The sequence below is a fragment of the Anoplopoma fimbria genome, chromosome 17 (genome assembly GCF_027596085.1).
Source record: "Anoplopoma fimbria isolate UVic2021 breed Golden Eagle Sablefish chromosome 17, Afim_UVic_2022, whole genome shotgun sequence".
NCBI lineage: Eukaryota > Metazoa > Chordata > Actinopteri > Perciformes > Anoplopomatidae > Anoplopoma > Anoplopoma fimbria.
In genome coordinates this window covers 15,568,424-15,581,186 of record NC_072465.1, presented here as the reverse complement: position 1 = coordinate 15,581,186, position 12,763 = coordinate 15,568,424, and the positions used below count along the sequence as shown (strand labels likewise).

The following is a 12,763-nucleotide window of genomic DNA, read 5'->3' as shown; positions in this document are numbered from 1 at the left end:
GTTTATTTTTTTTTCTCAGTCTTTATAGTGACAGTTTTACAAAGCAGTAGTACAGAGGCCGTTTGTGAGAAGCACTTTTAAAGCACTTATTGCCACTGGAATATATATATATATATATATATATATATATATATATATATATATATATATATGCTTGCTGCTTGGTTGCTAAGTACAGATCCAGGTGGCAGTAGTACAAAAACTAAGGTCACTCACCACCTGCTTCTTCACACATCTCATGATCTATAATGGCTGGATATTTATTAGTTTGGTCTGATGTCAGTGCACAGTGGCCACCAATTAATACCTTGATCATCATGAGAATGACTGCTTTTAAACACAGGTACAGTAACATATCAACAAACACAAAGCATGAGATTAATACGGTACAATATGCTAAAAACAACAAAAAAAGATAAAAACAAAAAGATGTTCTGCAGTTTTATGTGCATCTCTAATAGATTTTATAGCACCAGTGTGAAGATTTTATAGCACCAGCGATTTATACAATCATCAATGTTCTTTTGAAGGTTATTCATCCATACATACAGGATCTACTGAGCAGACATACATGTGGAAAGAAAAGATGAACACAACAAGAGCTTTTTGCACAAGAGTAATAGCTTTTACAGGAGTCAAAAGGCAAAGTGAGGAGAAACATGGAGGAAGAAGGACAGATCAAGAGGATGTGGATGAGTTGTAGAAAAAGAGGCAGTGTCTGGGCAGGTAGTGTCCCTGAACTCTGTTCTCGATCAGCAGCCACCACAGCTCTTCCCACAGCTTCCTCCTATTGATGCACACTGGCCGCTCAGCGCCGCCACGCCGCAGCGAGAGAACTGATCACGACACATGTCCGCTAAACACAGAGACAATGAGTTAGGATAACGAGTCTTACTATGCAAACTGAAAACTGAAAAAAAGTAGAATACACTGAACGCACCTCTGAGCAACTCTTCATGTGCGCACACAGTCCTCACGCAAACCTCCTTATTGATGACGTACACCCGTCGCAAACTTAATGGAAACACATGTAGAGGTCACAAGAGAGTCATCTTCATCATCATCAGTCTTATCAGTCCAAAACAATACTTTAAGAACAAATCTGACAATAATCTGTATTTTTCTTTCCCTTGCTCTCTTGATCAAATCCTGCAATTGATCCCAAGGGTTATCACTGTATCCAAAGCCTGAATTATCTTATTCCTCTGTACAATTGAGCTCCATAATTGTCAAAAAATATTTTCTTCTAAACACATCAGTTACATTGATGCGCTGTGATACATGTTCCTTTGTTACCATAAACATGGGCACGGTAGTTTAGCATAATGCAATCTCACATACACCGTCCTGCTGCTGTAAATGTTTAGCTTAATTGAATTAGTGCACCAAATGTGTATTAATCCGCGGTTGAAAGTAGTACTCAACAAATACGTTATTTACTTCTTTTTGAGTAACGTTTGCTAAAGACTACAGTGCCCAACTCCATGTTTGTGTAGACAGGCTGTTTTTGAGAAGATTTGTTTTTGAGATTTGTGTTTTTAGGGAATGTAGTAGAAGCATTTAGCATTAGGTTGCTTAAGTAACTCAGAGAGGACAAAGAGATGACTGTGTTTTCCCTTTTCGGGGAACTGCTTGTTTGAAAGTAATTTCAGTACAAACCTGTAGAAGCAGAGGCTGTTCAGGCACTGCTTGCATGGCTTGTGAACAGAGTAGAGTCTGGTGCACGGATACTGCTCCTCTCTGCAATCTGGAAATCAAACACACAGCAAAATAATGTCTCCACTCAAACTTAACAACAGATAATCTCTCATCCTTTCCCTAAAGGTTTTCTTACCAAGAGGTCCAGGCTCTGTTGGCTCCGTCTCCAAATCGGACTCTGATATTTACATGGAAAACAGATTTACAAATATGTTCTAGACACAATACATACGAATCTTAGATAGCATGACTCAGACAGTACCTGATTTTTCTGGACGGACCACTGGATCGAGGCGAACCTGCTGCTGGTAGGTTCCAGGAGATTGAGGATTGTCAGTGTCTGGACAAGAAAGAGAGGAATCGCTTTAAAAAAACAAACTAAACACTGGTAATTAACTATAAAGGTAACATCTAGGAACATTTCTATGGACCTTAAAGTGCTTTACCTGGAAAATAATCCGGCCCATAGTCCTCTGTGTAGCCATGAAATAAACAGGAGGGAAAACAGTTACATGCAATAAACATTGTGAAACCAATTACAGTCAGAACTCCTCAAACACACAACAAAAAACTCTGCTCCATTAAAATAAACCATCTGCATGCCAAAACTGAACAAAACAGGCAGATTGTGTGGGTGTAATGCATGACTTCATATGCAAGATGTTTAAAAATAATAACATGCAGAGTGGTCACACTGTGACGACGGTTGCTATGCGGGTGGTAAATAACAAGTGAGGAGGAGAGAACAGCTTGAGGCGAGGTGACACATCAGAGGACAACAATAAATCAATAACAGATGTGCAGAGCTCTGATATAAACCGATGGAGAGCTGGAGCAATCAGGGCCGATATTCTCTTAATGAACTCACCCAAAAAAGGAAATGGTTCCTGGTACTGAGCCTGGGCGAGCAGCAGAACTGTTGACATTTCAGAACAATAAAGTAATCACATAAGATGGGGTGATGAGTGAAACACAGGGGAGGGAAAGTCAGTAATTACAAGTTCTCTGAATACTTTAATTGGGTATCTTTATTATGCACTTTTTTAAGGTGTTTTTTTAATTCTACTTTTTCTATTTTCAAAGTTTTGAACATTGTACTTTTTGTCAAAATGTTTCTGCCACAAATGAAATGTCGAGTTTAAAAGGAATAAAACACACCCTTGCATTTACCATTTTCCTCTAAATGCCAACTGCAGCCACAGTCAAAGTTACATGAAGTCACCAGAGTTCTTTGAATTGAGCCATAGTGTGTTTTATTGATTCTTTCTTTTTTTTTCTTCTCACTTTAAAGTAACTTTAATGCAACTTTTAATGTTGAATAAATTCCCTGGCACTGGGCCTGGTACTAGGGAAATGGAAAAATGCTCAAGTAGTGTAACAGCAGCACATGTGTAGAAGAGGCCATGATGTCAGTGAAGTCTAGCTCAAGGCTAGTTGTTTCCCCTGTTTCCAGTCCTTATGCTAAGCTAAGCTAACCAGGTGCGGGCAGAAACTTCCTATTCATTGTGAGAACTTGAGAGTGGTATCAATCTTCTCATCTAACTCTGGGCAAGAAAGTGGATGAAAGTATTTCCCCTAAAATGAACTTTCAATGTTGCACATTTAGTAATGAATATTTAAATGTAAGATTTAGACCAGAGTGTTCAGGGGCCTCCGTGTTGGTGCAGTTACCTGGCATACAGATGAGTAGGAGGACTCTCATGGTCACTCTGGGAGGTAGGCTGACTGTGTCACTGGAGGGGAGTAGAGGGGAGAATTAAAAAACAGAGCAACATGAGGGGAATAAAGTGCTCAGTGCTGGATATTCCTCTGGTCTCCTTAACTCTCCTCTCCTCTTTCTCCCCCTGCCCTCTGCTCTGTCACCCTTCCAACCCCCCCCCCACTGTTTCTCGACTCTCTCTGCTCTGCCCTCCCTTTGCTTCCCCACTCATCTCCCCCCCCGACCTCCACTGGCCTCAAACAGCCACGGCAAGAAAAAGGGGGGGGGGGACTCTGACAGCAAGAATGTGGCACGTCTGTCTTCTTAGAACAATCTCTCTGTTTTCCTACTTTTCCTCGCTGCAGCAGACAGTCTCGGGGCTGCATTCCAGGAAAGGAAACAGAGGACCCCTCAACCCCACCCCTCCTCCTGAGTTTTTATTCTTGCCTCCCTCCCTCTCTCCGTCTGCCTCCACATCCCTCGTTTCCCTTCTGTCGCCCTCGCTGGTCATTTCCTCAAACCCTCCCCCCCTCCTCCTCTTTACCCCTTTTTTCTTTCTTATTCCCTCCACGGAGCAGGAGCCTTTCAAGTTGAGTGAAAATGACATGTGGACAGAAAAACATGAACGCTGACAGCAATAGCCATCCCTGAGTGTTACTTTTGAGTTAAATTGGCAGTAAAATACAGGAGGTCGCATTGTGAAACTGTTGCATACAGTAAAAGCCATTACCTTCGCTTCCTGTTACAGTCACTAAACTACTTTTCCACTTTATGGAAAGTATGAATGCTCCTCCTCCGCTGCAGAACTGTAGGCTGTTTCACACACACAACATGCAGCAGTTAATCTGTGCTTCTCACATCCTACTCTGAGGACTTCCTACTTTTCTTTCTGTAACCACATGCAGATTTATTTTTTTTGAGGCCACACTGGACACAAAACGTGATTGGAGCACGGTTTGTACAAGTTCTGCATGTGTATCAATAAATCAGTGAATGTGTGTGTGTTTGTGTACCAGCATCAGGCACACACACACACACACACACACACACACACACGCACACACACGCACGCACACACACATTCTTCTTTTGCATCACAGTGGCTATCGGAAACCATATGTTTTCACAGCACACATCTGGGAGCGATTAACCCCCCCCTCTCCCCATTGAGTCCTTCCCTTCCCAGCTACAGACCCCATCTCCCCCCACCTACACCTACACACACACACACACACACACACACACACACACACACACACACACACACACACTCAATAGTAGGAGTTTCTGAGGACAGCAACAGTAGATGCACTGCTGTCATAATTTTTTCTTTTACAAATTTTGTTTTTAGGCAACTATGACAAATATACAAACAGAAAATCTAAATCATCTTCCCATGTGCCCTCATCGACCCCCAGCCTCTGCTATTGCTGCAAGCTGAGCTGTGATGTCCCTCCTCCTTCTTCTCTCCAGTGAAAACACAGGACCACATGTCAGCTCTCAACAGCCATTAACATACACGCAAAATGAACGCACTCTTATTCTGTGTGCATTATGCCGACTGAGAGGATGGTTAAAGTCTTTGTAACGCGTTTTGGGCTGCATGCAATCTGTGCATTTTTACATCACATCTCTTTATTTTTTCCAACCATTAATTTCCAGCAACAAATGAAACTCAAGTTAAGTCTTCTGAACAATCAGAGCCCACACATGCATGACATAAAAACAAAAAAACTAGAATCAACTTAACTCAAAATCTAAGTTACTTTTTCAGAGTTTCTTACCCAACTTTGCTACAGTCTGCTCCGACTATCCTCGGCTCTCATGCGTCCTCTGAGTGCAGGAGGACCTCGCAGCGCCACATTGTACCACCCTCAGTAGTCTCCTCCCCGTCCAGTCCCAGCCTCCAGCCCCCGGTCCCAGCTCCGACCCGCTACAGGATCAGGCTGATCCAGAGACCTGCTCCCTCTCAGGTCCTCTGACGCTTCAGGATCAAAAGCATCGATGAGATGAACAAATGGCTGATATCCCCGTTGCTCGGTGACCAGGTGATCTATGTGAATAGTAACATGTCACCATTTGTATTAGGAGCTGAGACCTAAATAAAGCAGCAAATCACATATACAGTATTTAATGTATTTTATTGTCATTATATAAAATACTTAGTTATTTGGTTTCTATATTACGTGTTTAATAATTATTTTCATTATTTTTGTGTCTTCATTGATGAAATATAACTCTTATTTTTGGGTGAGAGGCCATCAAAAGTCAACTTGTTTTTCAATATCATTATTATATCATTATCATACTTTTTTTTTTAAATCCTTAAGATTAAGTTTTTTGTTACTTCTGCAGATAAATGTTAATTCATTTTCAGATATGATAGAGGTAGATTGATAAAAGGGTCATAACATTCCTATGAAATATGAATCATAAACTTCAATATTTGTTTGAGATCTTTTGCATTAGATGGCACAGGAGTTGCTTTTATTGTGTTCACATCCATTTGGACTTTAAAAGCTTTGCTGTTAAGCAGCTCTTGGACTCTTTCACGTCATGTCATGGGGATTTATTGCCTGTTAGACACCAACACCTATAAGATATGCAACGTTTTACATGAACACTTGCAACCTGAACTCAAAACATGATGAAACACTATCTCTCTTACAGAAACACGTCTTCAACTAAACTGCTTATGGTTTAATTTGAGGCTCTGCACAAGATAGACAATTATAGGACACTAACAACATTAGTGACAATAATTAACAACAAAGGAAAGCAGCTGGATGCATTCAACTATTTATTTTCAATCAAAACAAAGACTGCTGTTGGTATGTTGGAAGATCTGAAGGAAAATATACAAAGTATGTCTTTGAAACAACTGCTAACCTGGAAAAGCAAAAAAAGCTAAATGTATAAATGTTTTAACTTTAATATGCGTCTCCCATTTGCACAAACACAGACACAGTAGCGCCGACGATAGATTCCTCTTTATGGTACATTTAAGACTCAGACACACACACTCTCCCTTGCATTCATACTGTACATGTGCGTTTAACACCAAGTCCATCAACCACACACACATTTTCATTACAGTTGACTGCAGGCTGCACTGTATGGTTGTGGTGGAGCCGACTGGTGCACTGGCCCTTCAGACTTCAAAAAGCATTTTTATAAATCAATATATAATATTATCAGGGTGAGGAGTGTTCTACAAGAGGACAACGGAGGTTTCAGACAGCAGCCGCTTTCTTCTCCTTGTACGTGGCCATCATCTTCTTGATCTCAGCTATCGCTTTTCCCGGGTTCAGGCCCTGAGAGGAAAACGAGACAGACGAGAAAAGAGCTGTAAGAAGCTGCACTGAACACGTCGTCTGTATTTGAATAGCACAAGATCTACATGAGCTGCGGCGCGCATCTGGTTGCAGATGTGTGCTGACAGGTTACCTTGGGACAGGTCTTAGTGCAGTTCATGATAGTGTGGCAGCGGTAGAGGGAGAACGGATCCTGCAGCTTGGACAGACGCTCCTCTGTGAATTCGTCTCGTGAGTCGATCATCCAACGATACGCCTGTGAGAAAACAGCACATGACCCATAAAACGCTTCTTCTGTGTGGTTATTTTTTTATGCAGATTCAGAATTGAAATGAGTGATTCCTAAGTGTTCCCGTGCTCAGACACACACCTGCATCAGCACAGCAGGCCCGAGGTATTTGTCTCCGTTCCACCAGTAGCTGGGGCAGCTCGTACTGCAGCAGGCGCACAGGATACATTCGTACAGCCCGTCCTACACAGGAGAAGAGCAAAGAATGCTATTTATTTTCATGTGACTTTTGAGAGCACTGAAAAATGTTTTTACTAAAATATAAAAACAGTGGTGTACCAGTTTCTGTCTGTCCTCCACAGTCTGCAGGTACTGCTCCTTCCCTTCCTTTGTGCCATCCTTCTTCTTCAGGTAGGGCTCAATAGACTTGTACTGTGCATAGAAGTTACTCATGTCCTGCAAACACAATTGTACAAGCAAGGATCCAGTCAGCATTCAGAAGTCAGAATAAAACTTTGTGATCAAAATGCATCTAAAAATGCAATGAAGGAACACTGGATTTTTTGGGATACATCAACAAAGAATAAGTGGAAAGTGTTGACCTGATTTCAATGTGATATTCAGTAATATGTCACATTTAGCCAGTTGTATAACATGTGGAAGTTTAACCATGAGTCTTTAAATCAAAATGATTATTTCAATCTAAGCAGCGACATAAACACTTGCAGTTGTTGCAAACACGCCAAATATACCATGTTTATATTTTCCATAAAAATACAGAAGCAATAAATGATTAAATTAAATGTTGATACTATCTATGAGCATGTTTTGGCTACATTTGGTTATGTTAGGAATAGTTCAAATCATAACTAAAAAACAAAACTCAGAGGCTTCCATGTTTGACAAATCGTCAATAATTGATGGAACTAGTGGAGTAGAATCTGCTATCAGTTAGCGCTGGTCAAACACTTCATGTTGTGGTGGATATTTACTCACAGGTACCAGGTCCTTGACCACATACATATGTGGTAGAGGGTAAATCTTAGACGGCTTGCTGATGTTGGTGTCGATCTTGTTGAGGCATGCAAGAGTGTTTCCTCCATTAATGTTCATTGCACAGGATCCACAAATACCTGCATTCAAAATATAATAATAAAAGCTTTTAAATCAATTTCTGAGAAGAGACAATCTTACAGTGTAATGACATATTTTTGTTGGAAAAAGAAGATTGAATGATTAATCACTTAGAAAGATATTAGTTTACAGAGCAAACTTGGTATATTGCCTTAAATAAACAGGCCTGGAAGTTTCTAAAAAACAACGTAACCCCTACTTTAAGCAGGCTGTGCCAACAACTACAATTACTACTTCTTATCATACATAATTATTATTTATCACTTTTAATGATCATTTTATCATCTAAAGCTCATTTGTAAAGCCATCTGTGTTACTGACCTTCTCTGCAGGAGCGGCGGAAGGTCAGAGTGGAGTCCATCTCATTTTTGATCTTGATCAGGGCATCAAGAACCATCGGGCCACAACTACATGAAGAAAAACAAATCAGTGTTTGACTTCTCAAACAAGAAAATTCATTTTTTTTTATGGATTGAGAGTAATTTTGAGTTTAGGAGCAGTAACACCTACGTGTTGAGGTCGATGTCATAGGTCTGCATGCGGGGTTTGTCTCCTGGAGTGTCTGGGTCCCATCTGTACACCTGAAACTTCTTTATCCTGGGTTGAGCTGCTGGAGCCGCTGCTGTTTGGGCATACCGCACCGCCTGACAGCAGGGACAAGAGGGGAGAAAAGGTGATTATTTTGGCATTCTGTTGTTTGCATCACACACTAATAGACATTTCAATAACATGACCTGCTCCTTTGAATACCTTAACTCATATCCTCTAAATATAAGCTGATCATCTGTTCTTTAGTCACTCAAACATGAATGAGATTTAACCCTAATCATCAGTCACAACAAAGCAGGTTTTTTTTGTTAGTTAAAGAACAAAACATTCCATGAAAATCAAAACCTAGAAACTCAAACCAGAAGTCACTGATGATTTTATGACACATTGCAGGAAGTTGCTATAATCAACTTATTAACGTGGATTTGAATCGTCTAAAGTGTCATTGGAGGCTGTGAATGAAGAAGACATGAACACGTGATGTTGCTGATGAATCAGTGATACTTCAGTCAACAGTACGGGCCGTCTTGTTGCTGGCTACTAGTACTACCGGACTACGTAACATGACTTCATCGCATAGACGCAGCCCTGCGCTGTCATAACGTGACGTTATCTATGACGTCACGTTCTCTGAGCAGAAACTGTATCTGACGATAACGGCTGATATAAACTGTGTATCTGTTTCAGTGGTTCTCCACGTACCACCAGTCCTGCGGGGGAGCGCAGCGCCGAAACACCACAGCGGCTCAAGGACGCGAGACTTCCAGCCGACATTTTGGATCTCCTCTGACCTCCACCGCCTGTTATCCCAGCATGCACCGCGGCTGCGTCGCAACTCTGATGGGAAGCGCGTGTTTTGTTGACCGGCGTTCTCCGCCTTTTTGGACTCAGTTATACACAAGAAGAGCGTCTTCTTAACAGCTGTTTTATTTACCCATAGTCATCCCAGGTTATGATGCATTTGTATCAATTATGACACAAGCTCTTTTTTTGTCTTTTCATGTCAGTGAACCCGGGCGGAGCTGAGCACACACTCTCAAAGGTTGTCCGGGTGTTTAAATCTAACGAACCCAGAGCGCGTCTGTCAGTCGTAACACAGCATGTGAGATAGTGCTCGCTACTGTCTCTGTGTAGAAGTGGAGCTGGGTTAAGGTCACTTTAACAGTGTTTTCGCCACCGTTAGAAGGGATACTGTGTTGGAGTAGTCTAGCTGAAGAGCAGACATGGTGTTCCTGTCGCTGTCTTGTTGGATCAGAAGCCGGGGACCAGACAGATACTGGAAAGTTCAAGAAGTTCTCAAACATGCACGGGTAAGGGCACGACTATTTCCTGGAGGAGAAGGGGGTTTAGCCGAGCCACGCTTTCTAAATGTTTGGGGTGTGTTTGTAAATCTGAATCATTGTATAAACTAGCAAATCAGCGAGTCATTTTATACATGCATATTGCGTGGAAATGACACATGCTGTTTGAATTGGTGAGAAAGATGCCTATTTTTTTTTTTAAATCTAATATTGACAGCATAATAATGTCATTTTTTTTTGTTTGTTTTTTTTGTTCTGATCCTTCAACAGCACTTCAGAGGCAGGAAGAACCGCTGCTACAGTCTGGCTCTGCGGGCGGTCAGGAGAGCTTTCGTCTACGCCACCACAGCTCGGAGGCTCAAGAAGCGCAACATGAGAACGGTGAGACCCTTTAAAGCTCAAATACACACGTCCACTAACACCATAGTATGCCTCACTTGATAATAGTCTTTGGGAATGATGGGGACATTATGTTTTTACCAAACGTCATTATGTGGGGCAGATCATGCTGTAGACAGTCACTGTGCAGCAGTTTCTGCAGCCCCTGTGCTGCTCTCTAATTCACTTTGCTTTACTGCACCCAAATAATCTACTCAGTATCAATACTGCGTTACAAAGAGTCCTGGGTACAGATTTATTGAAAACATACCAAAGAGTAGTAATAGTGTATTGATCATGTGTACTACTGCCCAAATATATAGTTTCACAAAATCATTAAAGGAATGCTAAAGGAAACCATGTATTTCTAGTATGTTGTTGCACTTATTGTATTCGTATTAGTTTGTTTCTGCACTGTACTTTTGCTCTGGTTTATGCTCTTAGATGCTTGTTTAAGAAAGGAGATGCACTTATGACTTCTGGTGACTAGTAGTTCTCTTGAATACCTATGTTGAATACACTTATTGTAAGTCGCTTTGGATAAAAGCGTCTGCTAAATGAATGTAATGTAATGTAGTATAATAGTTTTTTTGTTGTTGAGAAAAACTGGATGTTTTCATCTCTTAGACTGTGATTAGTGATGTTAGGTAGACATTTGTTTATTTTAGGGGGTTAAATGTCAAAAAGGTAGGGAACCACTGCCTCCAGTCTGTAACACCACTTATTAAAAGTTAGCGGTCCTTCAAACCGCAGTTACAGAAGGGTGTATTCATTGTTTACAGAACGGGCATGTTGACTTCTTGCAGAGAATCATTGTATTTAAGTTAGTAAAGTAATCAATATATTTTCTTGTGCTCCTCTTTTTCTTCAGCTCTGGATCACACGCATTGCAGCAGCATCACGAGAGCACGGCATGAAGTATCCCGCTCTTATGCACAACCTCACCAAGGTTAGTTGAGCTGAATCTCACAGTATTTTACCGGTCCTGTCTACGTTCTTTACGCTGGTTGTTCACTCTCTCTATATGTGATGTATATCCTCCATACAGACAAGCGTTCAGCTCAACCGACGTGTAATCAGTGATCTGGCCGTCACAGAACCTCGGTCATTCCTCTCTCTTGCAAAGCTGGCGCGGGCTCGTCAACAGGAAGGCTTCCGTGCAGCGTTGGGTGACGGCAAAGAGCCTTCTGGTGTCTTCTCCCGTGTTGTTTTGCTACAGTAAAGGACATGCTGCACCTACAGATTTCCACTTGTTATGTTGTTAAAAGAATGGTGGCATTGGATTGTGGAGCTGTTCATGAAATGGTCAGTCAGGCACACACTCACCCCCTTGCTTTGCTGTTGTCATTTCCATATAATGAAATACGATTCCTTTCTTTAAATAGTGTTGTATATTTGTGATTTTATTTATCACGATACCAGTAGGGCTGCATGCATTAACGACCCACATCAATGACCCAGGGTCTGGTCACATGATGAGTCATGAGAGAAGACTTATGACATGATGCACTGCCAGATCTGAGTCTCTGCCTGCACCATGTATAATACACATCAACATGGGAGTCTCACATGGGTTAGCCCCACAAAGATGTCAAATATCACTGTTGGGTAGATTTGAAACAGAGTTGCCAGCAAAGCAATGTCCCTGAAGAAGAAAGGGAGGCTTGCTCAAGGACACTCCAGCATGATGGATGATTAATGTTGAAGTTCCTTGATCCCTGAACTTGACGCACGGTTTCTCCACCCATTATGCTTCACTCGACCCATGTGGCTATTGTGTTGTCCAAAAGCAGTGCATCCCTGAAAACCGATTTGACAAATGTTAATGTCTTTCCCTTCTATTAAGGCCCCTGACAACAATACTGATAAAAGACAACTGCTAAATATAGCTGTAATTTTTTTTCAGGTGACACATTTCTATTTCAGCTTAGACTGAATTAAAGCATATTTGTGAAATTGTGCACTCTTATGTCATAATAAGGATATAATGATAATCCAAGATGGCACCTGACATTAAACAGAATAGCAATAGTTTTGCCACAGACCGCCCTGCTTCTGCTCTGTTCACTGATTTTAACCCAACACCTCCATCATGTGTGCCTGACTTTTCCTGCTACAGTGTTGCCTACAAAATACTCCACTACAGCCGTCCTGATTACCTCCAGTATCATAATACAAGATGTGATTATTCATTTTCCCAAACCTTGTGTTTCACATATGCAACCTTTTTTTGGGTTATGATTTGATGCAGAGATTGAGTTTTCAGGTGGTTTGACAGAAGAGTGACCTCAAGCTTTTTCATGTAATGAGTTGTGTCTCTGTGTAAATATTTATTTTACCAATTGTTGTGGAGAGGTTATCCTCTGAATGTTTAGTTCATTAAACATTTTGCTATATATTTTTGTCGTCCTGTCTTAATTCTCTTAAGGGTATAATATATTTTATTTTTGAGTTGTCATTT

General features: G+C 41.2%; 3 protein-coding genes across 3 annotated transcripts; 1 reads left to right on the top strand and 2 right to left on the bottom strand.

The window, feature by feature from the left end:
• Positions 1-2: 2 nt before the first annotated feature.
• mfap2 (microfibril associated protein 2) lies at positions 3-5,260 on the bottom strand. Its single transcript, XM_054616528.1, has 9 exons — positions 5,182-5,260; positions 3,370-3,431; positions 2,567-2,614; positions 2,145-2,171; positions 1,961-2,038; positions 1,835-1,876; positions 1,660-1,747; positions 941-1,014; positions 3-856 (listed from the first exon to the last, which is right to left on the bottom strand). Exons 2-9 carry the CDS (start codon positions 3,398-3,400, stop codon positions 753-755), a joined length of 492 nt encoding a protein of 163 aa, XP_054472503.1. The 5' UTR covers positions 3,401-3,431; positions 5,182-5,260; the 3' UTR covers positions 3-752.
• A 906-nt stretch (positions 5,261-6,166) lies between these two features.
• sdhb (succinate dehydrogenase complex, subunit B, iron sulfur (Ip)) lies at positions 6,167-9,449 on the bottom strand. Its single transcript, XM_054616510.1, has 8 exons — positions 9,326-9,449; positions 8,585-8,718; positions 8,396-8,481; positions 7,937-8,073; positions 7,280-7,396; positions 7,082-7,183; positions 6,845-6,967; positions 6,167-6,711 (listed from the first exon to the last, which is right to left on the bottom strand). Exons 1-8 carry the CDS (start codon positions 9,395-9,397, stop codon positions 6,631-6,633), a joined length of 852 nt encoding a protein of 283 aa, XP_054472485.1. The 5' UTR covers positions 9,398-9,449; the 3' UTR covers positions 6,167-6,630.
• A 223-nt stretch (positions 9,450-9,672) lies between these two features.
• On the top strand, positions 9,673-12,689 carry mrpl20 (mitochondrial ribosomal protein L20). Its single transcript, XM_054616530.1, has 4 exons — positions 9,673-9,933; positions 10,195-10,305; positions 11,174-11,251; positions 11,351-12,689. The coding sequence occupies exons 1-4, from the start codon at positions 9,847-9,849 to the stop codon at positions 11,522-11,524; spliced, it is 450 nt and encodes a 149-aa protein (XP_054472505.1). The 5' UTR covers positions 9,673-9,846; the 3' UTR covers positions 11,525-12,689.
• Positions 12,690-12,763: the final 74 nt, after the last annotated feature.

Bases quoted from the DNA above. Each gene is read 5' to 3' on its own strand.
- sdhb (XM_054616510.1), bottom strand. From the start codon at position 9,397: ATGTCGGCTGGAAGTCTCGCGTCCTTGAGCCGCTGTGGTGTTTCGGCG. The intron at 7,184-7,279 runs GTACACCACTGT...TCTCCTGTGTAG, and splicing joins TGGAGGACAGACAGAAACTG to GACGGGCTGTACGAATGTAT. The intron at 6,968-7,081 runs GTGTGTGTCTGA...GTTTTCTCACAG, and splicing joins GGCCTGCTGTGCTGATGCAG to GCGTATCGTTGGATGATCGA.
- mrpl20 (XM_054616530.1), top strand. From the start codon at position 9,847: ATGGTGTTCCTGTCGCTGTCTTGTTGGATCAGAAGCCGGGGACCAGAC. The intron at 10,306-11,173 runs GTGAGACCCTTT...CTTTTTCTTCAG, and splicing joins AGAAGCGCAACATGAGAACG to CTCTGGATCACACGCATTGC. The intron at 11,252-11,350 runs GTTAGTTGAGCT...TCCTCCATACAG, and splicing joins TTATGCACAACCTCACCAAG to ACAAGCGTTCAGCTCAACCG.
- mfap2 (XM_054616528.1), bottom strand. From the start codon at position 3,400: ATGAGAGTCCTCCTACTCATCTGTATGCCAG. The intron at 2,615-3,369 runs GTAACTGCACCA...AAATGTCAACAG, and splicing joins CCTACTCATCTGTATGCCAG to TTCTGCTGCTCGCCCAGGCT. The intron at 1,748-1,834 runs GTAAGAAAACCT...TTTGATTTCCAG, and splicing joins AACAGAGCCTGGACCTCTTG to ATTGCAGAGAGGAGCAGTAT.